A 13,590-nucleotide genomic window follows, 5' to 3' on the forward strand; every position below is an offset into this window, starting at 1 on the left:
TTTCTTCATACACCATCATTTCCTGTGATGTTTGTATATCATTTATGGTATATACATACAGTTTTGTTACGCGATATGGGGAGGTAGAGTTTTTTCCTACCTTTGATGGTATGAAAAGGGTTACCATACATGTCGTTGGACATATTGATTTGGTTTTTTTCTTTTTGAATCATTTCCATGGAAATATGAAACCACTATTTAGAGGTGAGAAAACAATCAATCTTAACACCATCTGTTGACCATTCCCCCTAACATATATTCTGACAATCACTGCGATTCCTCCTAAAATGGTGAATTTCAAATTGAGCTCAGGGTCTTTGAATCATGCTCAGGTCTCCAAGAGTTCTTTGTGGGAATTGAAGTCTTTTGTGTTTTTGTTTCAGTGATCTTTTAAAAATGTGTGTGACTATATTCTCTATAATATGAACCACCTTAATAACTGAGTTGCAGAGTTTCCAGGTCGTAATATTTTAATTCTCATAAGCTATGAGTAAAGAATTAATTTAAGAGCTGAAATTAAGCTATGAGATGGAATTAATATAAATATGTGACCAAGAGACACTGTGAGTGAAAAGCAGAACGTTTTAAATGCAGAATTCAGTGGAGATAGTTTCACAAGGCAACATAACCTGTGCTCAGATCCCCAAGGCTCCTGAAGGATGTACCACTGTTAATATCACCTGCAAGGAAGGGAATTCTTCCAGGCAAGAGAAACCTACTTTTGACATCTTATAGAGTTTCTTCCGTACTGGCTCTCTCTACCACTCCCTCGCTCCACTCTTGGGATACAGGCTATGTGCCTTCCTGCTTATCAGATATAAGAAACTGGTGCAAACCCCCGCCCCTCCACCTCCCCACAGCATGTTCCTAGCCTTTATTGTGAGACCAGGGGAAGCAAAGTGCTTAACATTCCTCGGGCAGACCCAGGGGTCAGGCCTGACTGTGAATCCTTCCTGCTCCCTTCATTCTGCATTCTTGAGAAGTCATTGGCTGGATCTCTCAGTTTCCTAATTTATTCTTTAACTGTCATTTCTGCTGCTCATATACTGAGTTCTTTTTTAATTATTGCTAACACTTTTCATTCATATATTCCTGAGTTGATTAATGGATGCACTATCTGCTTACATCTGCCTGAGGGTAATAATTGTGCTGTCCTAAGGTTCTCTTGTGCTTTGTGAACTCTGATTCATTGGCTATAAGCTCTTATGTTTGTTTTTGTTTTCTGTCCTTAATGGAGTTGGCTTTCTCACATTGTTTGGTCATTCCTGAGCGTAATTCATCTTTGTAGTTGAGATACTACTGCGTTTGTTTCCCAGCTTTAGGGGAGAAGTGAAATGAGCTGTTGGGGCTTATTACTCCCAATGGGTTCCCCTGAGAATAAGACAGAGGTGGAAGGTGCCTTCTGGTGGCTAGTCAGGGAGTGCATACCTTTCTTCCAGGGTTCTGGGACCTTGTCCCCTTTATAACACCAATTGCTCCTGCCTAGAGGAAGACACCTTTTGCTGCCTGGACCAAGGAGGGAAGATGTGGGGTTGATGTCTGCTGTAGGCTACTCCTACCACACTATTCCAACTGATCACCCTGTAGGTAGCTCCGGGCCATTTCTGGTAGGGGGGCATTTGTGCAGCTGCTCCCACACATTGAACTAAGGTTGTGAATTTTATGTTATATCTTTTGTATCATTCTTAGCGATTTTGGTGGAAGTTGAAGGGGTGGAGACCTGACATGTTTCAACCTGCCAGCTTGAAATAGCACAACTTCTTAGGAAACAATTTTGTATCCCTAATACATCCTAGACAAACTCAGACAAATATGTATCAGGATACAAATACAAGAATGTTCAAAGCAGTACTGTTTTTAATAAATAAAAACTAGAAAAATCTCAGTCTACACCAACAGTTGAATGAATATAGTGTGGTATAATCATACTTAGAAGTCATACACTTCATCAGAAACATAATGCAAGCCACATAAGTAATCTTAAGTTTTCTGATAGCCACTTAAAAATAAAAGTAAAATGAAACAGATGAAATATATGTTAATTTCTTTTACTTAACCCTTATATCCAAAATATTATCATTTTAACATGTACTCATTTTATACATTATTAATAATATATTCTACGTTGTTTTCATACTAAGTACTTAAAAATACCCAAAGTAATATCATATCTACATGTCTCAATATAAAAGTTAATGAGAGAGAGAGTCATGGACATATACACACTAACAAACGTAGTAAGGTAGATAGCTAGTGGAAAGCAGCCGCATGGCACAGGGATATTGGCTCGGTGCTTTGTGACAGCCTGGAGGGGTGGGATAGGGAGGCTGGGAGGGAGGGAGATGCAAGAGGGAAGACATATGGGAACATATGTATATGTATAACTGATTCACTTTGTTATAAAGCAGAAACTAACACACGATTGTAAAGCAATTATACCCCAATAAAGATGTTAAAAAAAAAAAAAGTTAATGAGAGAATCTACATTTCTTTCCTATACTAACTCTTTGAAATCACAATTTGGTTTATAAATTTTACTACAAATACTTGATCGGTATTTATATTTCATAAAATTTACAGTCGAAAAAGTAATATCACATATGCAAATTGTTGCTAAAATAAACATTTTCCAATAATTACATTGAGTATCAGTTTTTTTAAATTTTAGAATAATTAAAGTTAATTAAATTAAAAATTCAACTCCTTAGTCACATTAGCCACTTTCAAATACTCAGAAGCCTCATGGAGTTGGACATGCAACACTACATACTACAGGCAAACATAAAATAATTTTACAAAATAATGTTGAATGAAAGAAGCAATGTGGCAAATAATACATATGATTCCACTTATATAAAGTTCAAGAACAAGCAAGACTCAACTGTGTTGTTTATGGCTGATAGAGAAAAGGCAAAACTACATTTAAGAAGCAAGGAAATTATTATTAAAGTCAGGATAGTGGTTCCCTCTAGGAAGTCACAGAGAGGGCTGTGATTGGAAAAGGGCACACGGGGGGCTTCTGGGATGCTGGCAGGATTCTTTCTTGATATGAATGGTGTTACGTGGCGATCTCTTTTGTAATTATTAAACAGCTGAACAGTTGTTCAACTGAATTATTGAAGTTATGTATATTTTATGCACATATTAGTTTTCAAAAAAATTTTAATGGAGGAAAAATTCAGATGGCTTCATTTGCCCTGATACAGTTCTGTGTGGGACTTCCCATTAAGGTTTGGGGAAAGAGAGGAGGGAAGGGCAGCTCTGCAACGTTGGTGCCACCCAGAGCTGGGTTCTAACAGAGACTTCGTGATCTAGAGAGTAGACATTAACTATATGATTCAATGGGAAGAGTGGGTGGTGTGTGTGTGTGCGCGCATGCACACATGCGTGGTGGAGAGAGATGGACACAAAGGAGGACGTGAAAAGAAGGTATAAATGGAAACAGAGCAGAAATCACCATCCCTAAATTAAATAAGAATTAGGTTGTTTAGGAGACACCATTACCCAGCTTTCCTCCACATATTGGAGTTAGTCCTATGTAGTATATAGTTGTAGTTATTTTGCATTTTGATCCAGAAATAACCTTTTCATTTTTCAGAAATCTCAGTGAAAATGATTTGATTGAATTGCATAAGGACTCATTTGAAGACTTGCTATCCCTCCGATATTTGTAAGTTAATCATATTTATTTATGAGTTCTTATCTATAAAGTAATTAAGGGGTTCAAGTTAGATAATCTCTTCAATTTCTTCTAGCAATAAACTTCTATAGCTCTGTAAGTCTGTGTAGGGCCCAGCCCATCACTAGCCCTAAATATCTCCTATTCATTTTTAAGTTTTTAATTATATAGGCAAGGTATAGATAGAAAAATACCCTTTAGTTGTAGAGGAAAAGAGGTAATGAGGTCTGAGCAATTATAGACTCCCATATGAACCTTGTTATATAAGTGTTCATATACTCTCCATCTGTATTTATATTTTGTTTATGACCTATGGATCAAATGTGGCCCACAGTCCGTTTTTATACAGCCCATAAGTTAAAAGTGATTTTTAAAGGGCTGTAAATGAGAAAAAAAAGAAATGAAGAAAAATAAGTGACACACATTGTATGTGGCCTGCAAAGCCTAAAATATTTACTTATCTGGCCTTTACAGCAAAGGTTTGAAAAAGTTGGTTTAGTGAAATGAGAGGAATTAAAGTTAACCTCAAATTGTCACCTACAGGACAAGAAAATATAGACCCCTTACATTAATATGAATGCCATTAACTCATAACTTTGATAATTTAATCTAAATTGAATTAACATTTAAATATTAAATATTTATGCAGATGAATTATGTAAACAGTATTGTCAAGGGACTTCCCTGGTGGTCCAGTGGTTAAGACTTTGCCTTCCAATGCAGGGGGTGCGGGTTCGATCCCTGATCAGGGAGCTAAGACCCCACATGCCTCATGGCCACAAAACCAAAACATAAAAAAAAAGAAGCAATATTGTAACAAATTCAATAAAGACCTTAAAAATGGTCCACATCAAAAAAAAAATCTTAAAAAAAAATTAGTATTGTTAAGAACACATTAAGTTACCAAAAGAACAAGCTGTTGTTGAGGATTTCAATGCAGGAATTGTGATGCCAATATTAAGAATGTTTAAGATGATGGTTAAATGGTATATTTAGAAATGTTTACACTAAATAAGCATATCAATAATGCCCCTAACAAAAATCTCTCCAGCCTTTTTTTTTCTTGTTTTTTGTTTGTTTGTTTTGGTTTTGGGGCCACGCCACAGGACTTGTGGGATCTTAGTTCCCAGACCAGGGATTGAACCCAGGTCCCCAGCAGTGGAAGCGCCGACCCCTAACCCCTGGACGGCCAGGGAATTCCCTCTCCAGCTTCTTTATCAAAGAGGAAATGCTTGCCTAGTATTTCTTTTTATTTAGGGATAAGGAGCTAACAGTGTTTTTTGCTATAAAAGCTCAGTTCTTGCCCTTTGTCCATGGCCTCCAAAGCTGTGTATGTCATTAATCCTTATTAAGCCAATTAATGATCCTCTTTAGCAAATAGCTTCTTCTTGCAAATATAAAAGGCTCAAGGGAAGTGGGTATAAAGAGACTCACATGACCCTAAAAATAGTTCTTTTAATTATCAAACCTTCCAAGCCTTAAGGGACAATCACCTTTATATTAATCTCTTCTCTGCCATCTGGGCTCCAAACCTTACAAACACAGTTTGGAGAAAAACAAATAAGATAAGTGCTCAGTGGACTAGGCCCTTCATTACTTCTACTATGAAATACTTTATAATCTGATTATTTCACGTTAGCATAAGTATTCTCATTCTTAAAAAAAAAAAGCCAATCAATAAAAAAGCGAAAAAAGCATATGCTAATAAGCACTATGCCTAGTGTTGTAAACACGACGGCGGGTAAGACAGGATTCCTTTTAGCAGCTCATGATCTCACAGGGAAAATAAACATATAACTCAAACCATACTGACAAAGTGCTGTGGAGGCACCATGAAGTAATAAAATCACATTTCTTTTAAAACAGTCATTTCCTCCTTCTATCCACTCTCCAGCTATATTTTGATTTTATAAATATTTGAGTTTGCTTTATGTCCACGCGTTGGCTTTAAACATGATAGACGATGCACATAAGCAGTATCTAGTCCATACTTTGAAGGAGTTTATGCTCAGAGGAAATGGGTTGCAAAAATAGCTATGTTTAAAGAAAGAAATGAATATGGGCAATGAGAGCTATAAATTGGTATTGGAGCACAAAAGAGGGAAAGAAGACTTCAAATTGCATCAGGGAAGATGTTACTAGAGCAATGCTGTTTAAATGGGACCTTGAAGGGCCATTGGGTATCAATGACAGACATGTTGGGAAGAGTAAGCTTGCAAAAGGAAAGTGGGAGAAAGGCAGAACACAGGAAAAATACTCTGAGTACCTGTAGAGTACAAGTGGGAAGAGTAGGAGATGAGAGCCAGATCATCTAGGGCTTTGGAGGCCAAGCCAAGGATAACATGCCCAGCTACCATGTTACCACAGCAGGGCTTTAGGACAAGCTTGAGCCTGCAAGAGAACCAACCACTGGGAGGGCTTGTGAAAACACAAGCTCCACCCCCATAGTTACTGATTCAAGAGGTCCCCAGTAGGGCTGAATATTTGTATCTTCAATAAGTTCACAAGTGATGCTGGTATTTGAGAACAACTTCCGGAGAGTTAATCTGGGGATCGCGTGGAGGATGGCTTAGAAACGGATAGCAAAGAGATGGAAACACCAGTCAGAAGACAGTTATACCCATCCAGGTGAAATGAGAGACTAAGCTGGAATCAATGGAAATAACATAGTCAGCTATAGTCAAGACTAGGTATTTTCGAATAAAAGTCAATATGATAGAAAGTGTAATACTGAATTAAAGTTACATATTAATTGAGAGGAGTAACTTCCTTTCAAGTTGTGTGAAAGGGTATCTTTTATTTCTTCTGGTAATGAATTGGCCTAGAAAAATAGAACTATACTGGGAAGTGTGTAAATATAAGAATATTCCTTTGAATATTAGAAATTATAATGATATATAGAGATAAAAACTTTGAGCTCATAATCTTGAATTTGATAAGACCACAAAAGGTGGAATCTAATCAATGCTTCTGCTCTCAGGAAAGATTACCTCCAAAATCTATCAAGATCTATAGTTGTATATTTAATTTATGAAGATCCTCAAGGTGAGACTCTTAAGAGAGGTGAAGGCAGGGTTAGGGGCTCTGGAAGGTTCAAATAATAATTCCTAAGATTTGGAGTTTAGACCAAAGCTTCTTATTTATTATTATCATTCTAACCTCTACTAGTTATTCCTACTAATTAGATATCTAATAGCTAATTGAGGCAATATTCTCCTTTTACTTTTCCTAGAGATTTATCCTGCAATAAAATACAGTCTATCGAAAGACGTACATTTGAACCACTACCTTTTTTGCAGTTTATGTAAGTTACAACTATAACTTCATTATATTTGGAATTTTTATAAAGCTTAATTTTTATAAAATTAATTTGTTACTCATTTTGAAATATGATTAAAATTACTACTAAAATTTTGTAGCAAATCCTTTTTGTCTCTAGCAAAGGTTAGTGTGAGAGTTATTACACAGATCAGAGTGCATCATTGTAGAGCAGTGGTTCTCAACCAGGGTGATTTTGCACACAGGTGACATTTGGTAGTGTCTGGAGATATTTTTGCTTGTCAGAACTGTATATGCTCCTGGCATCTAGTGGACAGAGGCCACAGATGCTACTAAACATCCAACAGTGTACAGGAGAGCCTCCCACAGCAAAGAATTATCCAGCCCAAAATATCAGTAGTGCTGCCTTTCTAGAGAAATAAAGATCACTTAACATAAGTATTTAATGAGCATTTACTATTTTGTATCTAATGCACCACATATATAATCTTGAAAGTATAAATCATAATATCTTCCACAGTGAGATTTCATTAGTGTATGGAGGGAGTAGAGATGTTATGTTTCATCATATGTAAATTAGAATTATTGCCAAACGATAACTGTTCTGAAAGAATATATATTTTTCTTCTTCTTTTGCATGTGTCTTTTTTTGTAGAAATCTTGGTTGCAATTTACTCACAGAACTGAGCTTCGGAACGTTTCAGGCCTGGCATGGAATGCGCTTTTTACACACGTTGTAAGTGAAATAGAAGATGAATACATGTAAAAAACTGTGTGTAAAAACACCATGAAGTTATTGGTTAGCTGGGTGTAAACCCAGTTTGAATTCTGGAAAGTATGTCTTGAGAGCCATTTATTTTCTTTTCAAATGAGGAAACTAAGGTACAAAGAGGCCAAGAGACTTGTTTAACTCGTATATATGAAACGCTGTGCTTTCCATAGCACTGATCTTTGGCACGAGCAATAAAAGGCACCAAGCAAAAACGCTCAGATTAGCGTTGTCATGGAAACCCACTGATGCCTCTCCACTATGCGAGTGGTCCATGAAGTTCCGCTTTTGAATCTAACTTTGATTCCTGCTCATGTGCAAAGTTCCTAACTGCTTAAAATGTATGCAACCCAGAGCTGCAACGAACTAAGTTTAGCACCCAGTTCTTCAGGGAGCAAAAGGTGTGGGTGCTTCCCCAACCATTATTAGCTCTTTTAAATGGTAAAGCAGAAAGAATTCCTGAACACACACCACAGGGCTCTCCCCAGCCACCCAGAACATTATTTTTCAAAAAGCATATATCTCTGAAGTGAATTATCTGTTGCCAATAGGAACCTTTGTGGTATGGAAAAAGACGTGTTCAGCTGTAGTGTGAAAAATATAAGGAAAATACATTGTTGTAGCCTAATTCAATATACTTTCTTTGCTGACTACTCTTCAATAAGAAGTGTGGGTTTTACACCCTTTCAGCTCAAAAATGCTGTGATTTCTCATGACACAGGAAATGATAGTGGGTACGTTCAGTGGCCCGGAGGCGATTTTAGACTCAAGGTAAAGAGCTCTTCTACACCTGGCTTTGGAAAAGACTCTCTTCCCTGTCTTGTGGTTCAGAAATCCAGTTTCACACAGTTCACACATTTGGGTTAATGAAGGTGTTGAGGCTGTGTCTGGAGCTGCATTAGCAATTCCTGCAGATGCCTATCTTTAGCGGCCTCCTTCCTTTCCCTTGTTAGTTTGCTGATGCCTACCTTGGGAAGAGACCACCAGGGTCAGGTTTTCTTTTGCCAGCACAACGGAGAGCAGGCTCATGACACCCCTTTACCAGGAGGTTTTAGTAGCGTCAATACGTCTTAAACTCACCACCTTTCCTAAACATCCTATAACACCAAGAGTTCCTTATAAGAATCTGCGTTTCGCTACAGTTATGTAGGCAACCCAGGAAAATACATTGTGGAAATCAATCAATCAATCAATCACTGTTTAAAAATTAATGAATTCATTCAAAAACATTCACTGAGTGCCATGCCCACTGTGTGTCAGCACTGTACTAACTGCTGGGGATACAAAGATGCATAGGGCAGGGACTTTGTCCCCAAGAAGCTTTCATACTGGAAGGAGAAAGATGGATGTTGATGGGAAAACATATATGAGAGCCATATATGGCTCTTGTGGTCTTCTAGCATCTATGCAGCAGGGTAACAAGGTGAGGGAGGGGAGTGATGAAGTAGAAAATGGGTGGTAAGTTAGAAAAAATTTGTAATGGAAGAGGCACCAACTTGTTCCTTTTGAATTTGTGTTCCTCTTAAATGACAGAAAAAGGTAGTGAAAGAATCAGAACTATCTGGTGTTGGAAATAAATGAGTACTGTGCTCCTAAAACTCGTTCACAGTTACTCTCAAAAGATTGTCACAGTATAGTAAGTCTTTGTTTTGGGCTAAGTCTTTCTAATAGAAAAAGCTAATTTGCTTCAGGAAACATTTGCCATGGTGAGATATAAACTTTATTGCATCTCTTTCCAAAGGCAAGCCACCAAGGGAAGATGCCACCCTCGAGTTAAGTCATTTTACTACCCTATAATGACATATTACTGGGGTGTTTATAAGTTGCCTGCATTAAATAAGTTTGGAAAAGGGCCCCAGCTGAGGTGGATTTATCATGAATTCAATGAAGCTTAGGTTTCAGGGCTCCTCACTTGCATAGCTCCCTTGCAAGGTCTTCAGAGGGGTCCTAGCGATTTTTGTATTCATAACTTTGCATGTTTTTATTAGATATGATTTCCCAAAGTAGATGAGGTTCAGGCCCCACAAAACCTTGATTCATCACTGGGTTTCAGGTAATTATAAGACAGTAGGTTTCTCGAATGAAGCCTCGATGTTATTGACAAGCATAAGGTGAAGTAGTTAGCCGTGTGGTAGTCTATTTTAAATCCGAAATCTACCTCACAGATGAGCCAAGAGCTTATTCATTAATAAAATATCACTCTTTGAATGGTGGTAGTAATCATATCTCTTTCAGATAAAATCAGGAATGAAATATATTATGGAAAACCAGCAGTGGTTGATAATCCTAAATGTTAAGTATACTTTTTTTTTCTGACTTTAAAGTGTTTCTCCTTCATTTCACCTATGCAGGTGCAGACTGATGGCTTATTTTTAAAAATTCTTTTATTTTTAAAAATTCTTTTATTAAGAATTTAAAAATTCTTACACACTTCAGGGTGTTGTCATCGCTTTTTGCTATGTACTAGAATCCTGGCAGCTTCTCAGATTTACAAAGGCATAAACGCTAAAAACAAAAATAACTTGGGCCTGCCCTTTGGGGTGATTCATGGCGGCTGTTTTATTTGTAATACTTCAAAATTTTGAGATTGTCACACCTAGCAACTACTATACTTTTCTTCTCCCAACTGCATCTTATTCTTCCCACCTGTAGTATTTTCTCCCATTCTGTATGTTTTCTCACTTTCTTGATAGTGTCCTTGGAAGCACAAACTTTTTAATTTTTATAAAATCCAATTCATCTATTATTCCTTTGGTTGTTTGTGCTTCTGGTGTCATATCTAAGAAACTGTCGTCTAATGCAAGGTCATAAAGATTTACTCCTGTGTTTTCTTCTAAGAGTTTTATAGCCTTAGCTCTTACATTTGGATATTTGATCCATTTGGAGTTAATTTTCATGTACTGTGTGAAGTGTAGGAGTCCAGCTTCATTATTTTGTGTGTGGATGTACAGCTGTCCCAGCATCATTTGAAAAGACTGTTCTTTCCACATTGAATTGTTTTGGCACCCGTGTTGAAAATCAATAGACCATAAATATGATGGTTTATTTCTATACTGTCAGTTCTGTTCCATTGATTTACATGTCTGTTCTTATTCCAGTACCACACTGTGATTGCAGTAGCTTTGAACTGAGTTTTGAAACCAGGTTGTGTGAGTCCTCCTACTTTGTACTTTACCAACATTGTTTTGGTTTATTCTGTTTCCTTAAATTGCTATATGAATTTTAGAATTAGCTTGGCAATTTCTGGAAAGAAGTCAGCTGGGATTTTGAAAGGAATTGCAATGGAACCATAGGTCGATTTGGGAAGTAGTGAAATTTTAATAAGATTATCTTCCAGTCCATGAATCCAGCATGTCTTTATATTTAGATCTTCTTCAATTTCTTTCAACAGTTTTGTACTTTTCACTGTGAATCTTGCACTTACTTGGTTAAATTTTTCCATAAGTATTTTGTTTTGTTGCTGTTACACGTGGAATTGTTTTCTTAATTTCATTTTTGGATTACTCATTGCTGGTGTGTAGAAATAATATTGATCTTATATCCTACAACCTTGCTGAACTCATTTATTAATGCTAACAGTTATTTTCCTAGATTCCCAGGAATATGTCTTGTGGTCTTCCAGTTTCCCAGGAATACGTTGGAACATTTCAAAGTCTCTGTGGACATCTCATTCCTCAGCTTTTCTTTTTAAGCTTTTCGGTTGGGCAGTTTTTTGCCCCCAACTCTTATCCATTGCCTCATGCAACCGCCATGTTAAAATATTTGCTTGAAAATGTTTTCCAGAAATGCCACCTGAGGAGAGGCTTTTCTCACTAGACAGCTCTCAGTCAGGTCAAAGGCAAGCCTTTCAAGTGAGGTCTCCCAGGGGACCACCAGACATGTAAAACAATGACAGTTCTTTGGGAATGAGGCTTTGAAGGACCTCCCAGTCCATGCTGCTCCTTCTGGTACCAGGGATGTGGGCTGTTTCTCAAGGCTACCACTGGCATGGAGAGCAAAGTTCAAGGACAAGTTAAAGCAACACAGATCTCATTTTTCTTACAGAAATTAATTTGTTTTCCTTGAATAAATTGCTCCCCAATTGGCTGCCAGCATGTTGGTTAAATTTCCAGAGTTCAGAAATTGATTCTGACCATTTTTGCCAGTTTTGTTGTTGTTGTTATTTTTGCTTCTATGGAGGGATGAATTTTCAGATGTCCTTCCTCCAACATTTTTACTGATTTTCCTGCAATTTTTAAAAAAATCTATAAAGTCTCAATGTCCATATGCTAATCAAATATTTATCGTGAGAGATGATTAAGGAAAAAAATAAATAAAAAGAGAAATAAATAAATAAATAAAAAGAGAAAATATAATTCTCATAGAGGCTTTCCCAGATGGATAGATGAAGTTTGAAAAGGTATTTCTATATTTAGTGCTCTGCAAATTAAGGTTAAAGTAACAGATGTTTTAACACCCCCCCCCACCTTTTCTTTTCATTCAGGTTAAACACAGCCTTTAGAGTCAGAACTAAGTTCAAATTCTAGCTCGGCTTCTTACTAGCTTGATGACTTACGACAAGTTATGTAACTTCTCTGTGCCTCAGTTTCCTCATTTGTACAATGGTGTAATATATATATCACATAAGGTTACTGTGAGGATTAAATGTTAAATGCCGATCACAGATGCCTGGCAACCCAAAAGATATTAGTTTTGATAATTATCTTTATAATATTCTGCAAAAATACGCTAATAATTCTTGAGTAGAGTTAACCTAAAGTCAGATATTCTTTTCTTTCTTCCTGTTTCTTTTGGGGTTTTTTTCCCCCCTTTTTTGTTTTAAAGAACTAAGAAAAAAGAAAGAAAGAAAGAAAAAACTAAGAAGAAAATCTATTCCAGGATTTTGGAATAAAATTTTGTTCCCCAAAATTAATTTGTTTCTTTTATTGATATATAAACAAAATGTTATTTATTTATTCAGCAAACATTTATTAAATACCTAGTAAATATTAGGCACTATGTCAGTCACAAGAATAATAATGACAATAAAGTGTGGCCTCTGCTCTCAAGTTGCTGACAATCTAGGAGACTGACAAGTAAACAGTTGATTGCATACACAGTAACAAAGGCTATGATACAAGAATACACACAGACTATGTGATGGGAGTATGGCTTTCACCAGTTCCTCTTGGATTTATCTTTTCTTCTTTGGCTCCAGAACCAAGGAATTAGCCCTATTTTTGTCTTTAGCTGGGTAGATTAAATCATGAAATTTTAAAAAATTTGTAGAGATGAAAGAAAAACACCTTGAATTATGGAAGACACTAGAAATAGTACTTTTTTACAGAGCAAGGGCTTCCTACCAGCATAGTCACTTCAAGGGTTTTTAACCTAAAAAGTTCTTTGGCATATTTTTTCTTTGCTAGCCACTTTTTTTCTATTTTATTGTTTGTTTGCTTGTTTCTCTTCTCCACTTTATCATCTAGAGACCTGGGTAGTTCCCAGTGAAAGAGTGTTTTACAGATTCTAAGGGTGATTTATAGGTAAAGACAGAAAATGATTTTTTTTTTAACCTTCAAGTTCCATACCAAAAAAAATGAATATAAGCTTTCATGGAAGCAATTGAAAATGCAGATAATTTTAATTCCATTCCATTTTTCAGAATTCTCAATCGTAATCCTTTGACAACAGTTGAAGATTCTCATCTTTTTAAATTGCCAGCATTAAAGTATTTGTAAGTATTGTAACAGTTTCATGGCTCATGAGATAATTTCTCCTTTTTACTTTCGTCAAAGATTGAGTACTTTAGCTAAAAAGTCATAATTTAGATTTTAACTGGGTTATTGAAAATAAGAGTTATTGGCAAAGAAAAGGATTAAGAAAA

The 13,590-nt window shown here is 36.5% G+C and overlaps 1 protein-coding gene across 1 annotated transcript in view; it reads left to right on the forward strand.

Moving 5' to 3' along the window:
- Nucleotides 1-13,590, forward strand: part of LOC307177778 (uncharacterized protein) — a gene marked incomplete at its 5' end in the record, with an annotated part of 44,417 nt that overhangs the window by 9,947 nt on the left and 20,880 nt on the right. The window contains 3 exons of the mRNA XM_079905213.1: nucleotides 3,599-3,670; nucleotides 6,912-6,983; nucleotides 13,369-13,440. Coding sequence (XP_079761339.1) covers nucleotides 3,599-3,670; nucleotides 6,912-6,983; nucleotides 13,369-13,440 — 216 coding nt within the window. The remainder of the gene's footprint in view (nucleotides 1-3,598; nucleotides 3,671-6,911; nucleotides 6,984-13,368; nucleotides 13,441-13,590) is intronic.

The sequence above is a fragment of the Stenella coeruleoalba genome, assembly GCF_951394435.1.
Source record: "Stenella coeruleoalba genome assembly, chromosome: 19".
NCBI lineage: Eukaryota > Metazoa > Chordata > Mammalia > Artiodactyla > Delphinidae > Stenella > Stenella coeruleoalba.